We start from the raw sequence: 21049 nt of genomic DNA, 5'->3' as shown, positions 1-21049 counted from the left end.
GGCACTGGAGGAGATAATGCTAAGTGAAATAAGTCAAGCAGAGAAAGACAATTATCATATGATTTCTCTCATCTATGGAACATAAGAACTAGGAGGATCGGTAGGGGAAGAAAGGGATAAAGAAAAGGGGGGTAATCAGAGGGGGGAATGAAACATGAGAGACTATGGACTGTGAGAGGCAAACTGAGGACTTCAGAGGGGAGGGGGTGGGGGAAGGGGATAGCCTGGTGATGGGTAGTAGGGAGGGCACGTATTGCATGGTGCACTGGGTGTTATACAACTAATGAAGCATCAAACTTTACATCGGAATCTGGGGATGTACTGTATGGTGATTAACACAATATAATAAAAATTAAAAAAAATATGTCTTTAAAGTGGGGAAAGCCTGTATGGAATTCAAGAACCTTTTCAATAGGACAAAGTGACAGTTTCTCAAATGCTACCAGTGTGGAGTCTAGGATAATTAAGACCTCCTAGTGACTGACTCAGAATTTGCTTCTATAGGTCCTAAGGGAAGGGGGGGAAGTCTGCCAAGTAAGTTGAATAGTATAAATATTGGAGCAAACATATGTCCTACCTAAGGGAACAAACTTTGGAAGACCTTGGGATGGACACATTCATATACTTGCTATGTATCATTATTAATCAGTCTTATTAAAAGTGCCAGTTGACAAGTACAGGCTAAGTTTCTATTATAGACACACAAAAACAAGTCCCCTTAAACATCCTTAATTCAAACCAGCTTTCCCACTTACCCCAATTAAAAGGAAAATGAAAAACTGCTTGCGTGTACACATTTGCTACAAGTTTCAAGTGACAGAACCAAAGAATTGTCTACACTCAATACCAAAGACCGTGCAATACACTTCCCTCAAAATCTGTTATGCATTCAGCATGTAGAACAAAAAAGCCAAATTTCTTCATTCTTGCAAGTTGTAGATCATCACTTCTGTGAAGGGGGGATGAGTTGTATTAACTGAAGTCCAAATTTCTGCTTACAATAGGAAGTAAAAGCCACCAATGTCTTAACATTGAAATATGAGTAATTGTCTATTGGGATCTTTCCCTGCTTGTGCTGTATTTTCATCTAGAATACATGGTTTAGATTACTTTTGCTCCAAACATCGAGACACATGTTCCTTGTTCTCTATCCTTACATTTCTAAACTCTTTCACCTGGAAAGGGTTTAAAAATTCAAGGGCCTAATTTTGGGTGTAAATCTGAGGAAAGGGACCAAGATTAGGCGGGGCTCTGGAAAACAACTGTGCAGTTTGAATCCAGGCGTGACCATTTCTTGGCTGTATGACCTTGGGTGGGTTTAAGTTCTCCCCCTTGGTTTCCACACATGTAAAGGCAGGTGGCCACAGAAACTACCTGTGAAGTGCGAGGAGGGAGAAGAACAGTACGTGGCGGACGGTAAACGTGGTATAAATATTAGCTGTTATTCCCTTGGCCAGAGCCCAGTCGGTCCCCCCCCAGCACTGAAAGACTGGAGTCTTGCTGTGATGTCTTGCCCTGATGATAGGAGTATGAAGTCTAAAGAGGCTTTAGTCTAGCGTCTAAAATGCTTCATGTTTCTTTCTCTCCCTCCAGCATAATGGATTTCTTAAGCTGGGTCTTTGTTACTTAGGGTAACTCTCCATCAGCTAGACATCAGCAGTTCTTGGAAATGAGTTCGGTCAGAGGGCAGCATAAAGATGGCAAGACTCGTTAGTGCGTAGGCCAGAGAGATAATATCCCTGTCAGTCATTGCCAGGAATCCCCCCAAAATAGCAAGTTAGTATGTACTGTAAAATGTATACTTTGAAAGGTTTAATGCTGTTTTTTTTCTTTCTTTGGTTTTTTTTTTTTTCTCTTCAATTTGTAAGCTTTTCCCCTTGTGTGCACACACACGGTATCACTTGGGAAAATGAGAGGTGTCGTTACGACTTGGCGTAAAAATAGAGTTGGAAAATCAAAGTAGTATTGGAAATTGATGTTTGGGCTGGCTAAGGGGTAGGGATGAACTTAGAAACCTTATTGACAGATGGCAGATATTTCATCCACTTGGGTGCCTGTCAGGTACCCATACTGTTTTAGGTGCTGAAGATGGAAAAGCAAATCTAATACAGTTCCCCCTAGCCCTTGCCTCTCAAAGAAATTTAAGCTTATAAGGCCTTCACCTTTGATTCTTTAACATTTTTTAAAAACTTGAGGAAAAATTCACATAATATAAACCTAACCATTTTAAAGTGAATAATTCAGTGACATTAGAACACTCACAGTTTCTGCAACCACCACCTCTATCTAGTGCTAAAACATTTCAGTTACTCCAAAATAAAATCCCATATCATTAAGCAGTTTCTCTCCATTCCTTCCTCCCCTTAGCCCTTGGCAACCTCCAATCTGCATTCTGTCTCTTTGGAATTACCTATTCTGGACATTTCCTATAAATGGAATCACACAATGTGTGACCTCTTGTGTCTGGCTTTTTTAACTTAGCATCCTGTTTTGGGGGTTCATCCACACTGTAGCATGTATCACAACCTCATTCCTTTTGTGGCTAAGTAATATTTCATTGTATGTATATATCGCAGTGTGTTCATCTGTTGATGGACCCTTGGGTTATTTCCACTTTCTGGCTCTTGTGGATAGGGATGTGATGAATATGTGTCTGCATGCACGTTGTTTGAGTACCTGTTTTCAATTTGGGGGTATATACCCGGGAGTAGAATTGCTGGGTCATATGGTAATAACATTTTTGAGGAACTGCCAAACTGTTTTTCACAGTGGCTGAATCGCTTTACCTTCCCACCACCAATGTATGAGAGTTCCAATTTCTCCATATCTTTGCCAATACTTCGTTATTTTCCATTTTTAAAATTAATATAGCTCATCCTTGATTCTGAATCCTGATTTCTACCTGATTCTCAAATTTGGTGATCCATCCTCTAATTAGCCTTTTTTTTTTTAAGATTTTATTTGAGAGAGAGCGCATGAGGATACGAGTGAGGGGGAGGGGCAAAAGGAGAGAGGGAGAAGCAGATTCCCTGCTGAGCAGGAACCCTGAAGTGGGCTTCTCCCAGGACCTGGAGATCATGACCTGAGCAGAATGCAGACGCTTAGCTGACTGAGCCACCCGGGCGCCCCTCCTATTAGTCTTGAAATTAAACCAGATAACCACTTCTCACAGGTTATTTCTCTCTTACTGAGCCTAAGCTTTATGGCTCTCAAGGAAGAGTCTTTATCAACTTAAGCTATTTTCCATTTCTCCTCATGCTAATAGTTTTTATATTCTTTTCCTTAATCTCCTTGTCTCCTGCCAATGGTATCAGATAGGAGTTTCTTGACTAGCTGAGAGCACCATATAAACATCAGCACATCCAGGCCATAGCCCAGTACAATCCCACTCGGTACAACGTGCCTGCGTACCTTTGAAGGTGGAAGTAGTTAGTGGCAGTGGGTGTGGGGAGAGATGAACAGCATCTGACTGATAACCTCTCAAGAATAGCGACCATGTCTAAATCGTGTTTTTACCCATTTTATCCCTACAGCAGTTCTAATTAAAGATCCCTTGAAACTTAAGTCTCTAAGGAGGGACAGTCGTAGAGTTTTCCTCCTCTAATAATCTCGTACAATGAAATGTAAAACTTTTGCTGCAGTTTTGTCTCACTCTGTTAGTCAATATTAGGGAATCAAGATGTTAACTAGACCTGAGTGGATCAAAGGAAGACTCTTGCTGGTAGCTAAAGGTCCACAGGTACTGATGAAGGTCATGTTCTGTGGTTGCGTTCATGGCATGCTGAGAGATAACATTCCAGACTTCCTACTGTGCTCTGTGAGGCAAAAGATGAACTGAGATACCCACGTAGTAAAGTACTAGAAAACTCTGCCGCAGGGTATGTGTTTGTGGGAATACGGCTGTCACCACTAAATTCTTTTGTTTTTACCAAAATGTCACTTCTCAAGTAAACCTAAAGGTCTGTCTTCATATATAAAATACTGGGAAATGACAATGAAATTTTAGTCTTAAGAAAATTTGGGTATTGTCTTTATATTAAAGATTATATAAACTTGGATTTTTTTATAGGTGCCAAAGAACGTTCTGAGATCTATGAAGCATTTGAAAACATCTATCCTATTCTAAAGGGTTTTAAAAAAGCCTGAGTGCGTCACTCAGCATCTTCCATTATATTGGTTTGAGTGTGTGCATGATGCCGGCGCACAAACCGCTGGATTGTAGATTTTCCATGCAGATTTTGACTTTATTTGTTAAGGGATGATTCTATAGGAGTATTCCATGCATAAGAACTGAAGAGACTTTTTTTTCAAAATGACACACATGTTATTTTAAAAACTGAAAAAGTAAACATTTCAAAATTTGAGAGATTTAGGGCCTTGCTAGAATGATGTTTAATGCTTAATCATTAAAATTTAATGCTCTGCTCTTGTGAAAGATGTAGTCTGTTAACATGTATTCTCTGAAAATACATAGGAATATACAGGAATTTCAGATAACTGCATAGATCATATCTGCAACATCATCTAGAAGGATAGAAATTAATGTGCTTTTTTTTTTTTTTTTTTTTTTTTTTTTTTTTTTTTTAANAATATTGAGTAGATGGTCCTGACCATTAGGTACAGGCACTGTGAAGGATCCTGTCAGAATACAAATGAAACATGAAAGTCTGAAACCTTAAGACAAACATCTTTGTTTGGAATGATCAGAGGAAATTATTCCTCCTGCTTAAAAATAAACTTTCAGGAACCATTCAGGTTTAGTGTAAACTCTATTTTGAAAACAGTTTAGGGACTTCTTGTTTTTTTGTGCCATAATTCTTTGTCATGATATTACAGTAAACCAGAGAAGACTAGGAGGATGGAGCAAAGGGCTCAGATGCAAGACCCAATTAGATTGTGGAATCCTCAGAATTTGATGGAGATGTGCAGGTTATCAGGGAGGGATGGGATTAACATGACTCATGGCTTTTATTCCCAAGTGGTCAGGGATTATGTCTTGCACCAGATGAGGAAGCAGATTTGTGAGGAGGGAGAGTTCAGTTTCTGACATGCCAAGTTTGTGGTGGCAACCTTAAATCCCTTTATGCCTCCTAGGTGGTTGTGAATCTTTGGGTGTGGAACTTGGGAGAGAAGTCGCAGCTAGAGAACTCCGGGCAGTTATCAGTTGACAGCCTACCAAAAGAATCCTTGAGAATCACTGGTCTAGGTAAACTGACTTGTAGGCACACTTTTTTCCTTCTGTAGTTTGAAGGCATTTTCAAACATGAATTACTCTGACTTAATCCTCCGACCCACCCTATTTTCCTCCACAGAAAGTAATTTGGAGTAATCGAATTAGGTTAAATTCTACCTAGTTCAAATTCTCAGAGCATGGCCCAGAGTAGAAGAATGTTGGACATTAATTTAAAATTCAGTTTTCGGAAAGATAACTTTGATTTCCACGTTTAGTACGATTGTTTCCACTTGCTCGCTATTATCAGTGAGGCACTATCAGATCACTGTTAAACGTATGATTCATCCTCACGACGTTGGGTAGGTACAGTATCTCCATTTAACAGGTAAGACACAAGTACAGAGAGGTTATGAATTTCACCCAAATCACAAAGCTAAAAAAAGAGGTAGGTGAGCCCAAATACAACCTCTCTCCACGACCCAGCCCCCTCACCCGACTTTGCTGTACTTTCAGCAAATTTAAAAGCACCCATAGCGAATTAAAGACATTGTCTTATTTTGTTCCCAGTCCGTTTTCCCAGAATCCCTAGGGCATCGTATTACTATTTCTTGCACAAGTTTGAGGCGTTAACTTGTAGCTTTGGCACGAACAAGCGGATGATGACATTTTGTTTGGCGGACTCGCTACTCTAACATAATCCTCCACGCTTGGGCTGCTGCCCCACTGCAGGCAGAAAAAGCAACAGCGCCTCCCGCCCGCCTGGCGGAGAGCTCGGAGAGGCTGGGCGCCCGGCTCGCCGGACCCCGCCCGCCCTCCCGGCGCCTCCCCAGGCCCCTCCTCCTCGCCCAGGATGCACCTGGTTGAAAACAAAATCCCACGTGACTGGCTCTGCTCTCAGGCCATCATGGCGTCTCCCAGTGGGAAGGGAGCCCGGGCGCCGGAGGCTCCTGGCTGCGGGCCCCGGCCGCTGGCCCGGGACTTGGTGGACTCCGTGGACGACGCGGAGGGGCTGTACGTGGCGGTCGAGCGGTGTCCGCTGTGCAACACCACCCGCCGGCGGCTGACTTGCGCCAAGTGCGTTCAGAACGGCGATTTCGTCTACTTCGACGGCCGCGACCGGGAGAGGTACGGCAGCCGCCGCGGCTCTATTGTTTCTTCCCCGGGTGTCTCCTACCGCTCGGCGAATGGAGGTTAGAGCCTGGGGCCCGGGTCCGGGGCCCGGAGCCCCGCGAGAGGAGGGAAATATGGGGAGGGTAGCAGCTTTTCGCCGGCGCTTTGCTCCCAGGGGTCGGGGGTGGGGACCAGAAGAGGGAGGGTCGCGGTTTCCCCATTAACCCACCCGAGAAGACTCTGACCCCACGGTGTTCCTGGGTACTAAAGGTAAGGGATAGATGGTGACTCTGGATAAGTCTTCCCCTATTACTGTCATAGAGTTGGAATCTCAGCACTTTGCTGCACTTCCATTCAAAAGCTTGGTTTAACCTTTATCTTCGAAAGCACGTTCATTCTCTAGAGGAGAGACCAGGAAAGAATCAAATAACTCGTTAAGAAGGATTCGGGCCGTGCTACCTTCTGTCACAGCTGGACCTTGTTATGAGACATGCTTATTCTTATGTGTGAACTAGGACTAGCTAGTTGCTCCCTTTTCCCCTCTCTGCCTCTGAAGATTATTTTGGATACTAAAGCATTTGGTGATGTGTTTTGGCTTTATTTAAAAATCCAGACTGGGAGGCGTAAACCCTTAGTTAAGAGAATTGAATTTAGGAGCATGTTTTGGCCTTGTTTTGAAATCTAAACACAGAGCTACTAGTTCCTAGTTAAGATAATTGAAAAATTAGTGTGATTAACTTCAGGGTCTCAACTTTCGTTTTAGTGATTTAGTGTCATTGACAGGTAACTTTTTGAGAGCGAAAGTTCAGATATTCATTTACAACAACCCAATATGTTTTTATCTCCAACTTGCTGTTGAGGAAACTGCACAGTAGGTGCCTTGCCTTGGTCACACAGATAATAAGCATAGGGACCAGAATTAAAATCCAGACAGCCTGAATATATCATATATTATGCATTTAACCACAGGATTGTCTCTATATTTGGAAACGTTTTGAGTTCCTATTATTTCACTGATCATAAATGGAGTTTCTCTTTTGAGATTTGTATGATATCTTTTTAGTCCGTTACTGTGTCTCATTGATGCGCTTGATGGCTTTAGAAATTGCTGGTGTAGGGGCGCCTGGGTGGCTCAGTCGTTAAGTGTCTGCCTTCGGCTCAGGGCGTGATCCTGGCGTTCTGGGATCGAGCCCCCACATCAGGCTCCTCCGCTGGGAGCCTGCTTCTTCCTCTCCCACTCCCCCTGCTTGTGTTCCCTCTCTCGCTGGCTGTCTCTGTCAAATAAATAAATAAAATCTTTAAAAAAAATTGCTGGTGGGGCGCCTGGGTGGCACAGCGGTTAAGCGTCTGCCTTCGGCTCAGGGCGTGATCCCGGTGTTATGGGATCGAGCCCCACATCAGGCTCTTCCGCACTGAGCCTGCTTCTTCCTCTCCCACTCCCCCTGCTTGTGTTCCCTCTCTCTCTGGCTGTCTCTATCTCTGTCGAATAAATAAATAAATAAATCTTTAAAAAAAAAAAATAAAAAATAAAAAAAATTGCTGGTGTAATAAGTGATAGCTTTAAAAATTAAACCAGTTGTTTTATCATAAGACTACTAGCCATGAGACGGCAATGTCTAACTGATGGAGTTTATCAGGGGTTCAGTTCGTGCGCCTCTTCTCTGTCTCTACTTTTTCCCAGATTAATTCTCATGATTTAAATAATGTCTGTGTGTTAAAGACTGCCTGTTAGACTTGTATCTCCAACCCAGACCTCTCTGAGATCCAGTAAGCAGCTGCCTACTCAACATCTGTTTCTAAATTTGTAATAAGTGTCTCCATTTTAATTTGGCAAACTGAACTCATGATTTTTCATAAATCTTTTTCTCCCATGCTCATTCCAACCCAGTAAATGGTAACCTCATTCTTCTTTGATACAGGTCAGGAAAAACCTGCCTGGCCTTCCTTGACTCTTCTTTTAATGCCACCATATCTAATCCATCAAGAAAATCCTATTTGCTCTTTAAAACGTATCTAAATCTGACCCTTTCACACTTTCCTGGTCTGATCCACCAGAGGATTATTGCTTCTTGAGTCTCTGCTTCCACCCTTGCTCCCTTATAGTGTAATTTCCATCTTGCAGCTGAAGTAACACCACTCCTCCATTCTTCAGATCTTCAATCTTGCAAGGGTTTCCTGTTTTACCCAAAGTAAAAAAGGCGAAATCCTTAACATAAGTTCCATGTTGTCTGTTTCCCTCTGATCTATATTTTCCCCTACCTACTCTATACCCTGGCTTCCTTGCCAGTCTTCAAACATACGAAGAACTCTGCTGCCTCAGGGCCAATGCAGTCTTACTCAGACTGCCAGGACCTCTCTTCTCCCAGAAATCTTCAGGGCTGCTTCCTTTGTTTCCTTTAGGCCTCTGTTCATATGTTAGAGAGGGTCTCTCTAACCATTTAATTAAAATAGTAACCTTCTTCCCCGCCTAACCTGCTTTGTTGTCTTCCCTAGCACTGTCTTATGGTTTACATATCAGTTTGTCTCACTGCCCCCCCCCAGCGGTTTAAGCTCTATGAAGACAAAACTTTATCAGCTTTGTACTCTGCTGCATCTTCACATTTTAGAGGCTTAATAAAGATTTATTGAATGACTGGATGACACTATCCCTTTTTCCTAAACTTAGTCTGATCCTAAACCATTTCATGATTATCTATCATAAACTATTTGTTACTAAAGCCAGTGGAGTTACTCTAGACTTCCCCTTTTTTCTCATTCCATGTCTCCAAGTCATTGGCAAGGCTATTTTGATTTGCTCCAGAATAGATCTTAATTTGGTTTACTTCTAGTCCAGACAGCCATCATTTCTGTCCCGACTACTTTTTGGTTTCATTTCGTTTACCCATACGACTCCTCCATACAGCAGCTACAGTAGAAATATAAATCAGATAATGTTACTGTTTTGTCTAAACTTCCCAGTGGCTTTCCACTGCATTTAGAATAAAATTCAAGCTCCTTACTGTGGCATATAAAGCTCCATTTGGTTTGTCTACTGCTTATCTTCTGACTTTGGCTTTAAGTCGGGATTCATGCTGCATTGAATTGAATCCACACTCCATCACTTGCTATGTGATTCTGAACAAGTTTCTTAATCTCTCCTGTGCTTGTTTATATCCTTTTGAAAATGGGGAGGGGGAATCTAACTTCATAGGTTTGGTAGTGATGACATAAGAGTGTGCATTAAAGTGCTTAGCATGATGTCTAGCATGTATTAAGCACTCAGAAAATAAACTCATGCCGTGTTCTTCATACTTCTCCATAGTCAGGAACCTTCCATCAAATCCTCAAACATATGAAACTTTTCCACCACTGGGCCTTTTCCTTGCTGTTCCTTGTGCCTGAACACTTTTCCTCCTGATTGCCACTCTGTCTTTCAAGTCTCAACTTAAATGTCACTTTCTCAGTGATGCCTTCCCTGACCTTCGCTAAGGTATTTTCCCACTTCCATCTCCCCTCTGCCATACCATCATTTTCTGTTGCAATACTCAGTTCTTTCATGGTACCGAGCGTGATGTGTAATGTTATTTATTCAAGGAAGATATCTGCATCCGGAATGTAGTTCCACGAAGGCATGAATTCCGATTTTGTTCAGTTGGGTCACCGGTAGCACATGGTAGGCATGTTGTTGAAAGAATGGCAAAGGTAATACCACTTTAAAAACTGAGATTGAAATTCTTTGCTAAATCTGAACATTGAAGTGAATCCATGTAATCATGGATTTCTTTTTCTGACCAAGCAGAAAAATGAAGAGTAAATACCAGAACCGTTCAAAATTTTGAGAGATAAAAAAGAAACTTTAGAGTTCAGGGATGACAGGACTGCCACAGTGGTCTGCCCCGCCTGCTTCACTTCATTCTCCATCTTTCCCTTTTCCCAACTGTGCATTCGTTAATAAGTGGAATGTTTTGTTTTGTTTTCCTTTGTTCCTTTGTTCCCCAGAACAGTGCCTAATATCTAGTAGGATGTAAGAATCTCTTAAGACCCAGGACCACTGTCCTAATAGTCAAATCATTTTTAATGAGCTCTCAGTGGGTACAGCTATCTGCATAAAATATACTGGCAAGTTACAGAGGAGAAAGGTCTCTTACTGTCAAGGAATTACACTTAATACTAATAAGCCTTAAATTGTGCAGGTCATAGCTTGATTTTGAGATCTTCTGCTATCTTCAGTATTTATTAAAAATTTTGTATTCTCTGCTTTGCTGCCTTCAGTCTCTTTTTCCTTGTACTTTATGAAAAGCCCCTCACTAACTGCAGGAAAACACTGGCCACTTACAGCACAGTTTAAAAACCCTTGTTTAACCTCTGGTTTCTTTTCGGTAAATCAGCCAAATTAGCTGTGCCTACATGGATCTTGAATGTGATAATGTGTATAAAAGTCCTTGTAAATTTATTTTTTCAGGCTTCATTAATAGATTAGCTGAATGTAAAGATTTTAATAGTTTAGCAGTTCAAAGAAAATTAGGTATCAGAGAACAATCTACCTCACAACAATTAGTTCCTTTGACTCCTAAGAAAGGAACATGGGTCTTCGTATAATTTTGTGGACTAAATGAATTTGGCAGATAGATTGATTGAGAAATATCTGAACGAGTATTTTGTTGTTGTTCAGTGGGAAGGTTTATAATCTTGGTATCCTCACCAACAATGTCCTGTCCTCATCTCCCACCTTGGCCCCATTCCTAAAACAATGCCAACTTTTTTCTCTGATTTTCATCTGCCTTTTTGTACTTTTTTAAGAGATGGAGAGAAATGATATTAAGCAGTGCTCTCAACACAGTTTTATTTGGATTTTGGTTAACATTCTAAAATTACAGGGCTTTTTACAGGAACATAATTTTCTGGATTTACATTTACTTGACACCAAAAATAATACTGTTACCCAATAGATAACTGACTAGTTAAGCTGATCTTTCCACTCAAGACTGGAAAGAAATTGGTTGCCAGTTTATGATAGGTGTAGGATTGAGATGGGGAACATCATCTGAGGATAACCAGAGACTATAGCATCCAGAAAATCTGCCTGCTGGTTTGTGAACTAGTTATTTTAACTTGTGGATCAGAAAAGAAAGATGTTTATAAGCATATGAATATTGCTTTTATAAGTAGGTGTTCAGGAATGATGCAGCATTATCTTCACTGATGAGTTTTAAGAATACATGGTACGCTTTTACCAGGAAACAAATACAGGTGCTAAATAAATTGAGTGGTGGGTTACAGGACAAGCAGAAAATTTTAGATGTTACTGAAGATTTCAAGGGGAAGACACACTTAACATCCAAAAAATTATTCTTATTTTTTAAAAAAGATTTATTTTAGAGAGCATGTGCACAGAGGGGAGGGGCGGGGGGGGGGAAGAGAATCTCAGGCAGACTCCCCACTGAGTACAGAGCCAGACCCCAGGCTGGATCTCACCACCTTGAAATCATGACCTGAGCTGAAATCAAGAGCCGGACACTTAACCGACTGAGCCACCCAGACGCCCCCCTGCAAAATTATTCTTCAGATATTTCTTCTCCCTCCAGAACTTTTTGGTTGTCAGTCACTGTAGCGTATAAGAATCCACTGTTTTGAGAATTCAGTTCCAAACCCACATTTGAACACCCTACTGAGCAGAACGAAAGTTCTACAGGTGGCTATATTCCCCTTCTTTAGACAAGAGTTTATCAGCCTTTCTTCTGTTTGCGTCTTTCAGGAAGGAACTCAACTCCCATCCCATGCAGCTTAATAATTGTATTTATACCAACATACTCACGTCTGTTAAGAAAATACAGCTTCTGTTTTCAGTCAGTGTCAGTGGCTACTCTTATCACTATGCCTTTTAGAATTTATAAAAGGCTTTCACGTTTATTATCTCATTTGTTCCTTACCACAAACCCATGAGTTATTAACCTATTTTTAACAGGAGGAAATTCAGAGTATTTGTATCTTATTTACTCCTGGGCTATGCTAATTTTTAAACTCACTTCCAGATCTGAACTATATTTTTATATATGTAGTTCAATTTCATGCATTAGTAAGATTAAGTACAAAATCACTCATTGCAATGAAGAAAAAAGGGAAACTAGCATATATTATCTGCAAAGTTGCCTGTACTTTATGTTTGCATTTATCTTATTTAATCCTTGTAACCAAGTAACATAAGCTTTATTCCCGTTTTACAAGTGAGGAAACTAAACAGTGCTTTTTTTCTATTTTCTTTTAATGACTTAATCTTCATTCCTGCCAGTAGAGTATATTTTTACCATATTTTCTCATATTATAAATATTCTAACAGAAGATAAAAGAACCACCTGATAAGGATCATGTTTTTTTTTTAATTGTATTTGTCCATAAACATCATGCCCTTGTATGCCTAAAGAATTTAAGGAAGGAAAATTTGATGACTAAGAATTCTTACCATGTTAATATTTTAATTGAAGTAATATTTAGTTCTGTAACCATCTCTACTTATATAAGAGAGAGCTCTGTGCTCTCACTTTTGCCTGGGAAGCCCCACTGCCTTATTTCTAGAGCCAGAGTTATCATTAATTCTTCTAACAAAGCTGCGCCCAAATCAGAGGTGGGGAATCTTCACCACCACCGACCTAAAAACTCTTAGTGCTCATTACTCCTTTTAGATTTAAGAAACCCTAGGGCTATAATCTGTCTCAGGAGACCTAAGAACGTAGGTACTTTTAGGGGATTATGTATATATTTTTATGGTGTATATGATCCACTGAGGAGAAGCATGAGAAATTTTGATTGATTTATATTTTTTTTATGATTGTGAATTTACATATCATTATTGTAGAAAACTTCTAAAATACGGAAATACTTAAGAAAAATTTTACCCCTATTCTCACAGCTCTGTTAATAATTTGTTATATTTCTTTCCAGCTTTGTTGCTCTGCATATATATATATATATATGTGTGTGTGTGTAGATTTTTTCATTTGGAATCATACCATGTGTATATAATGTGTTGCACCTTTTTTTTTTTTTAACCCAACATCTCATAAACACATGCTCGTGTCTTCAAAAATATGTCCTGCATGGCAATATAGTATCATTTGGTAAATTGTTCTATTGAACGTTAAAGTTGTTTCCAATTTTTGCTATTATGACCGATTTTAAGAGGGGTGCCTTCAAATATAAATCTTCCTCCTCATCTCTGGTCTATTTCTTTGAACTGCAATAACTGGTTCAAAGGGTATAATATTTTTAAGGCTCTCAACTCCACATTTGAAAGATTATTTTGGTTTTTTTTTTTTTTTGCCTTTCTTAAAATTCAGTAGTGTTTCTCTCTTAGACTTTTCTGTTGCCATATTCTTAGGCACAAAGTAAACTTACAATCCTAGGATGAGAGCAAGGACTGGGCAGGCAGATGGAGGGATTAGAATTATTTTAGGAAAGGACATGCTTAGGACATAGTAAATACTCAAGTTGTGGGTGTTATGAGGTTGTTAATTATCACCTAGAATTAATAGCAGAATTAATAATATGGGTCCCTGATTGAGTACACACCCCGGTGCTGTTTTTCTGGTGGTATGGAGCAGATTTGTATGAATAGTCCATCCTGCGGATAGATCTACTCTTACCTGTGATTGTGGCCCTGTAACGGTGTGGAGAGACTGGGCTCACGCTCTTCACTGATGCCTCAGCAGCACACCCCTAGCCCTGTTAGCCTACCTGCTGTGTTGAAATGCTTTCGTGCAGGACAGATTAGCTCTTTGCCTTGTGAAACAGCAGAATTCCCTCTCCCTGTCATGCCTTCCTTCCCTTTGCCAGCTCTAACCCATCCCCAAGGCAGCCCAGACAGGCATGACCCCTGAGCCGGGCTGTGTGCAATGCTGGTACCACCCCAGCATTGTGGGACCACAGGTCCCTATTCTCATCAGTCTCCACTGCAGGGGGGAGTGTTTAAAAGTTAGTTTAAGGGAATACTTTTTTTTTTATTTTAAGATTTTATTTATTTGATAGCACAAGCAGGAGGAGTGGCAGACAGAAGGAGAGGGAGAAGCAGGCTCCCTGCTGAGTAGGGAGCCTGATGTGGGGCTTGATCCCAGGACCCTGAGACCATGACCTGAGCCAAAAGCAGATGCTTAACTGACTGAGCCACCCAGGCATTCTCAAGGGAGTACTTTTTTAATGGGGAAAAAAAAATCATAGTTGCAAAGTAAGGGAGAATTTAGGAGACAAAGTCCATTTAAGGAAGTATTTTTTTTAGGGGGAAAAATGGAGGATTTTGATAAATACAAGGCATTTTTAAATTGGGAGAGAAAATATAGTGTTGTAAAAACCCCAGTGCCTGGTACAGGTTCACTGTCAGAGTCCTTTCAGAAAACAACACAAAACTGAGCCATTCAACAACAACAAAAGAATTGCTAAATGTATCCGCATAAAAGTTTGGAAAGTTCTGTAGAGCAGAAACACCCGTCAGTCAGAAAGCAAAGTGAGAAAAAATAATTTCAAGATGTTGGAAAGAAAAATGGCTAATTCCCTAATAATCCTTTAAAAAGCTATAGAAAAATGAACAAAAGACATAGGGGAACAACAAAAGAAAAATAAGTAGCCAATAAGATAGGAAAAGGTGTTCAACATTTCTAATAGTGAAATAAAGACAAGCAAATAGATAATGATCTTTGGGAGGAAGACGTTGGGAGGTCGACCAGCTTAGCAAAGACTAAAAGAAGTGCGCAGTGTGGAGAGAGGGAGCTAAAACAGGTTCTGTTACTCACTGTTGATGGGGTTGTGAATTATATGAAATGATTCTGAGGAAATTTAAAGATAACTGCCAGAATTTTGCATGTAAATACTTGACCCAGCAGTTTATTTATAGACATTTCTGAGAAACCTAAAAGCTTTTAAAGATTTGTGCTCTAAGATATACACTTACAACATTACTGATAATAGTGAAAATTTGGAAGTGATGTCAATGTTCATCAATAGGAGTTCATATAAATAAATTATAGGATGTCCGTTTACTGACATTCTGTGTATTTGTTAAAGAATGAAATTAGTTTGTATGTTCTGACATGGAAAAAGACACAAGATATTTTATGTGATAAACCCCACTTTTGAAAGATGGTACATAAAATATTCCTTTCCTCTCTGTTTTTTTTTTGGGGGGGGTAAAATATCCTTAAATCTAGTTTGGGGGCATATGGGTGGCTCAGTCGGTTAAGCATCTGCTTCCGGCTCAGGTCATGGTGTCAGGGTCCTGGGATCTAAGCCTCGAGGCAGGCTCTCTGCTCAGCGGGGAGTCTGCTTCTCCCTCTCCCTCTGCTCATATTCTCTCTCTCAAATGAATAAATACAATCTTTAAAGAAAATCTAATTTGCATATTTGCATTTTTTCTAATTTGCTGCATTAATCTTTCTGTTTCTTGGAAACCATATTGAGAAAGCACAGAACTGTGGAATGAATCTCTTTCCATGAGCAGTGGGATGGTGAATGCAGAGAATGGATGAGTGTGCAGACGAGCAGTTGAAATGCTGACCCAGCCACATTCCTTGATCTCATCTGCTGTTTAGCTTTGTTAACACCACCTATTTTTAATTTCCTTCCTGAAGAATTACATGACTCATGAAGTGTTTGATACAGTAGGAATCGTTATCTTTTGTTTATTATTCCTGCTGGCAACCGTGTATTTACGTTTTAAGTATGTTTGTTTTTAATGAAGCCCAAGAGAACCAGCTCAGTAAAAGCTGGGCAGGGTTGTTTGTCATCACAATTTGTTTTAGTGCAAAGTGGCATTTCTAAAACAGATCTGAAAGGAGAGCTTTTATAGCCTCTAAGAGCAAGATTTTTATCCTCCACGTCAGTCTTTGTTTGTCTGGTTTAATGAGTCTTGTGAGTTCGTCACCTCCTTCAGGTTATCAGAACATGAATCACCATATTGCTTCAGTGAGATAGAAGTAAATGCCACATTAGTTCCTCGTTGCCGATATGTGGAGATGGAAGCATATAACAGTATGTCAAAGAATACACAGCTGCAGAATGTGTAATTACATTTACTAATATTCTGAAAGATGTTTTGTTGTAAGTTGCCTGATAAATTAGTGGCTGAATCAGTGAGTTTGTCTAAATTCCACACTGATCTCTGAGTGTTCTGCTGTTGCATGTAGTTACCAGCTTACTGGCCATTGCAGTGCGACTTGGTATAACTTTCTGCAGTGACGTGCATCTGCACTGAGCGGTAAGATAGCTGCCAGCCATGTGTGGCTATTGAAGTGTGGTTCGTACAACTGAGGAACTGAATTTCTTTTTAATTTAATTTTTTTTTTAACTTTCATTTATTTGACAGAGCACAAGCTGGGGGAGTGGCAGGCAGAAGGAGAGGAGAAGCAGGCTCCCGGCTGAGTAGAGAGCCCGACCTGGGATTCGGTCCTAGGACCCTAGGATCATGACCTGAGCCAAAGACAGACGCTTAACCGACTGAGCCACCCAGGAACTTAATTTTTAATCTAATTTTAATTTAGTCACACAAGTATATAATATCACTTGATTTGGTTTGTTTTGTTTAACATACGTTATACATTTTCAGTGACTGCCTATTAAATGGTAGGGCCATAATTAGAATATTTTGTCCCTCTCATTTTTTTTCTCTTTTTAAAATTGAAGTATAATTAACTTACAATGTTAAATTAATTTCAGGTGTACTGTACGCATATTGATTCAACATTTCTATATATTAGTGCTCACCATCTGTCACATACACCATACAGTGTTATTACAATATTATTGACTATGTTCTCTATGCTATTCTTTTCATCTCTGTGACTTATTTACTTCATAACTGGAAGTTTGTCCCTCTTAATCCGCTTTATCTATTTTGCTCTCCCCTTTCCCACCTCCCCTCGGCAACCACCAGTTATCTGTATTTAAGTATTTTCTTGTTTGTTTTGTTTTTTAGATTCTACATATAAGTGAAATCATTTGGTATTTGTCTTTCTCTGACTTATTTTACTTAGCATAATACCTTCTAGGTCTATCCATGTTGTCCCAAATGACAAAGTCCCATTCTTTTTTTCTGGGTTATATTCTATCATGTATATTTACCACATCTTCCTTATCCATTCATCTATTGATCCCTTCCATTTTGAAGTAGATATCTTTGGATATGTTTCAAACATGGGGTTTTAGAAATATTTTAGAGAGACTGCTATTAGTCTGGACCGTTTTAAGGAAGCGATTTCTAGGGCTGTTACTATTCTGTTAAATTGTTTTCATTTAGGCTAGGAATTTGGGAGACAGCCAAAAACCTAATCTTGGACTCCATACTGTGTTACTATAGCATATGGCATTATCGTGTTTTTTAAATAGCGAGCCACTCTTAGCTTGTTTAAAAGTCAGTTGCATGATGTTAGTCATATAATTTTTTTTTAACCCAGATCCTTAGTAAGCAACAAGCCACGTTTTAGGTACTCAGCCTATGTGACTGGTAGCTCTCTTAGTAAATCGCACAGATCCAGAAGATCTGAATGTCACTGTTCGTCACCTTCAGCTGGTTGACATTTCTAGAACACAGTACCCAATGGCTATAGAATACATATTCCTTCAAGTGCACAGGGAACCTTTCACCAGGGCAGACCAGATGCAAGGCTGTAAGATACTCTCAGATCAAAAGATTGAAATCTCATAGAATATATTCTGTGACCACGTCAGAAAGTGCAAAACAATTAACAGTAAGTTACCTAGAAAAGCCCATATATCTGGAAATTAAGCAATGTAGTTCTAAATAACTTTGAGGTCAAGGAGGGAATTTGTGGAAAAATAGGAATTCCAAACTAAATGATATGAAAATAACCCTATCAGACATTATCAGACATTTTGGGGTTTAGCTAACACAATACTTGGGGGGAAATTTATAACTTTATATGCTTATATTTAAAAGGGAGTGGCTTAAAATGGATGATGTAAGTTTCCATCTTAAACTGCACAAAGGAAAAAAAAGGCAGAGTAAACCCCAAATAAGGTAACAGGAAGAAAAGAATAAAGGGAGAAGACTGTAGAGAAAATGAATTGCAATGTGATATCCCTTCCTTCTGATAACTTGTACTAAATAACTTGTTAGCCCATAAGGACTAGCAATAAAATTAGTAAGAAAAAAAAATTGTACTTTAAAAATTATAAGTAACCGATTTATAGGTGAGAGCAGGATTGAATGAAGCTAAAAAATTAAAATCATGTTTATGTTAGAAGCCTCGACTTCCTTGAATTCAAATTCGCTCTAGTGCTCTGTTGTGCCTGTTTTGGAAGATAATTTAATCTGAGCGGGGTTGGGGGGGGTGGCTTCTAAACATTTTTTATAAACCCATGAAAGAATTTTACTGATTGAGCCAGCCAGCGCCCCCAAACCCATGGAAGAATTTTAAAGCTGAGAATTTGAACTTAGTTTTAAAATGAGCAAATGGCGTAAGCAACCGTGTGCACACCCCTTGAGAAGATGTGTGTTTACTTTCAGGACCGCGACATCTCCAGATGAGTCTGCAGAAATGATGGGCTCTTAGGAATTTAATCTCACTGAATTGAAGGAATGAACATTTAAATAAAACATTACATTTTTTTCTTACAGGTTTATAGACAAGAAAGAAAGGTTAAGCCAACTTAAGAGCAAGCAAGAAGAATTTCAAAAAGAGTGAGTTTCCCTCTTGCGTTTCCGTGTGTGGAGGTTCTCTTGCCACCGTGTGGTCTGATTCAGGGCTGTGGTGTGCAGATGTGTGGATTGCTGACTTGCTGAATTTAGGGTACAATCTCAAAGGGTGGAGGAGCGGGGCATCTGGGAGAAGCAAAATAGGAGAGATTTTCAAGTTCCTAGAAAACAGGGATCAGACCCAGTGCCTTGACAGCAGGCACTCAGGGACGAGACCGAGGAGTCACACCCCTCGCCCAGGTAATTGATGTGCAGCAAATGGGTCCAGAACAGGCAGATAAGTGGTGGTTCCTGTAGGATATCACGCCCTCCATATATCTTCCTTCTTCTGGCTCAGCCTTTTGCAAAGCGTGGTCTTTTTGTATCGTCTGCATCAGAATTCATTAGCTGAGGTAACTGTTAAAAATGCGGATTCTCGGAATCCTGTCCTCAGATATTCTGAGGTCTGGGGGGAAGGCCTGGGATCTGAGCTATTAATAAGCAACCCTGATAAATCTCACCCTCTGGATTTGAGAATCATCCTGTAGAATCTTCTGTCCCAGACTGACCTAGTCACTGTTCTTCAGATGCACCCTAGGTCTGTGAAAACATTTATGACCAGATTAAATCTTTTGAGATGCCCTGCGTTACAGAACCTGCTTAGATTTGTCTAAGTCATTTCTTTAACTTAATCACAGAAACTTTTATTTCTTCCATAGAAGAGATTTTTACAAATGCCGTCTTGTGCCATTTCTTTGGGAACAGAGCATCACATTTTAGATTATGAATTCTCTTGTAACTATTATTATTAATAATTATGATAGAAATTATTGATTATGACTGAGGATAAAGGCTCTGGCTGTTACTGGAAATTTTGAATGTTTACAGAAAGGACCTGGACAGTATTAAAAGCGCAAAAGGAAGGAAATGAGGGAAAAAATTAGAGAATGGGGAATTTAGAAAACATTTTTTTATTTTTTTAAAGATTTTATTTTTAAATCATCTCTATACCCAGTATAGGGCTCAAACTCACAACCCAAAGATTAAAAGTTGCATGCTCCACTGACTGAGCTGGCCGGGGACCCCCGGAGAACATTATTGAGTGCTTGAGTCTCACATTGGTATTTCCAGACATTTTTAAGAACTTACTTTAAGAAGATATTGATTTTACATTTTTGAGCTTCACAGAATTTATTATTGTCTTTTCTCTGTGCAGAGTGTTAAAAGCTATGGAAGGAAAATGGATAACAGATCAGTTGGTAAGCTGTAAGAAGTATTTAAATAATATTCTTTATACTTGAGGTTACATGCTTTTAAGTTGGTTGTGCTTTAAATTTATTTTAATCATTTTTTTTTTGGCAGCCCTCTGTTTGAATATATTTGTAGTGTGGGCCCTCAAATATTTTATCTAGATGCCAAACACAGAGTACTGGCAGTTAATTATAGAACCATTATAAAGGATAAGTATGAAGTCTGGTATTGACAGAGAAATAAAAGAACGATGAACTATCTTTTTTGAAAAAATGTACTCATTGTAAACACACATTGTAAACGCATGGATTGATGATTAAATGTGAAAAGTAAACTCATAAAAATATTTTTAAAAAATAAGGGAGGGTATTTATAAATGTAACCTACAGATGAGCAGACCTTTATAAGCCATAAAGGAAAACATTTTCACAGACTACGTAAAAGTTTAAAAGTTCTGTATGTTGAAGACTGAGCAAAATGAACGTAACTGGGGGGGAAAGTGAGTAAGGGTATGAAAATAAGGAGTTTGATTGATAACACTTTGATTCAGTGTTGATGGGGGTGTACATTGATGTATTTGGTTGGAGGATAAGTTGGTGTTTTGTTGGGGTGTTTTGTTTTGTTCTTTTAATTGCACATGTGGTATATTGGGCAGTTTTCCTCCCAAGATGCAGAGATTTATGGGTAAAGAAGCTGATTGACAAGAGCATGGGTAGTGATCTGTGAATATCTTAAGTGCTCATCAAACAGGATGACATAAATAATTGATACTGTGTATCTTTTCAAAAGAATGCTCAGTCTGTATGTGTTGATACGGAATGATATCCAACAGTTTTTTAATGACAGAGCAAACAAAAAGT

At 39.5% G+C, this 21049-nt stretch overlaps 2 protein-coding genes across 8 annotated transcripts in view; both read left to right on the top strand.

Moving 5' to 3' along the window:
• The window catches only part of TBPL2 (TATA-box binding protein like 2), a 29627-nt gene extending 25481 nt beyond the window's left edge, over positions 1-4146 (top strand). Inside the window, exon 8 of the mRNA XM_034648688.1 lies at positions 4070-4146. Within this exon, the coding sequence (XP_034504579.1) occupies positions 4070-4146 (77 nt within the window). The remainder of the gene's footprint in view (positions 1-4069) is intronic.
• Positions 4147-6062: 1916 nt separating this feature from the next.
• Positions 6063-21049, top strand: part of ATG14 (autophagy related 14) — a 73738-nt gene continuing 58751 nt past the window's right edge. For all 7 annotated transcript variants that reach the window (XR_004622166.1, XR_004622167.1, XR_004622165.1 and 4 more), the window contains exons 1-3: positions 6063-6298; positions 18882-18944; positions 20155-20197. Coding sequence is in view for 3 of the 7 variants with exons in the window: in XM_034648473.1 (XP_034504364.1) it covers positions 6078-6298; positions 18882-18944; positions 20155-20197 (327 nt within the window). In the remaining 4 variants the exon portion in view is untranslated. The remainder of the gene's footprint in view (positions 6299-18881; positions 18945-20154; positions 20198-21049) is intronic.

This window comes from Ailuropoda melanoleuca, chromosome 20 (assembly GCF_002007445.2).
Source record: "Ailuropoda melanoleuca isolate Jingjing chromosome 20, ASM200744v2, whole genome shotgun sequence".
Classification (NCBI taxonomy): Eukaryota; Metazoa; Chordata; class Mammalia; order Carnivora; family Ursidae; genus Ailuropoda; species Ailuropoda melanoleuca.
Note: the sequence above shows the minus strand (reverse complement) of the source record. Positions and strands in the feature narration are given on the sequence as shown.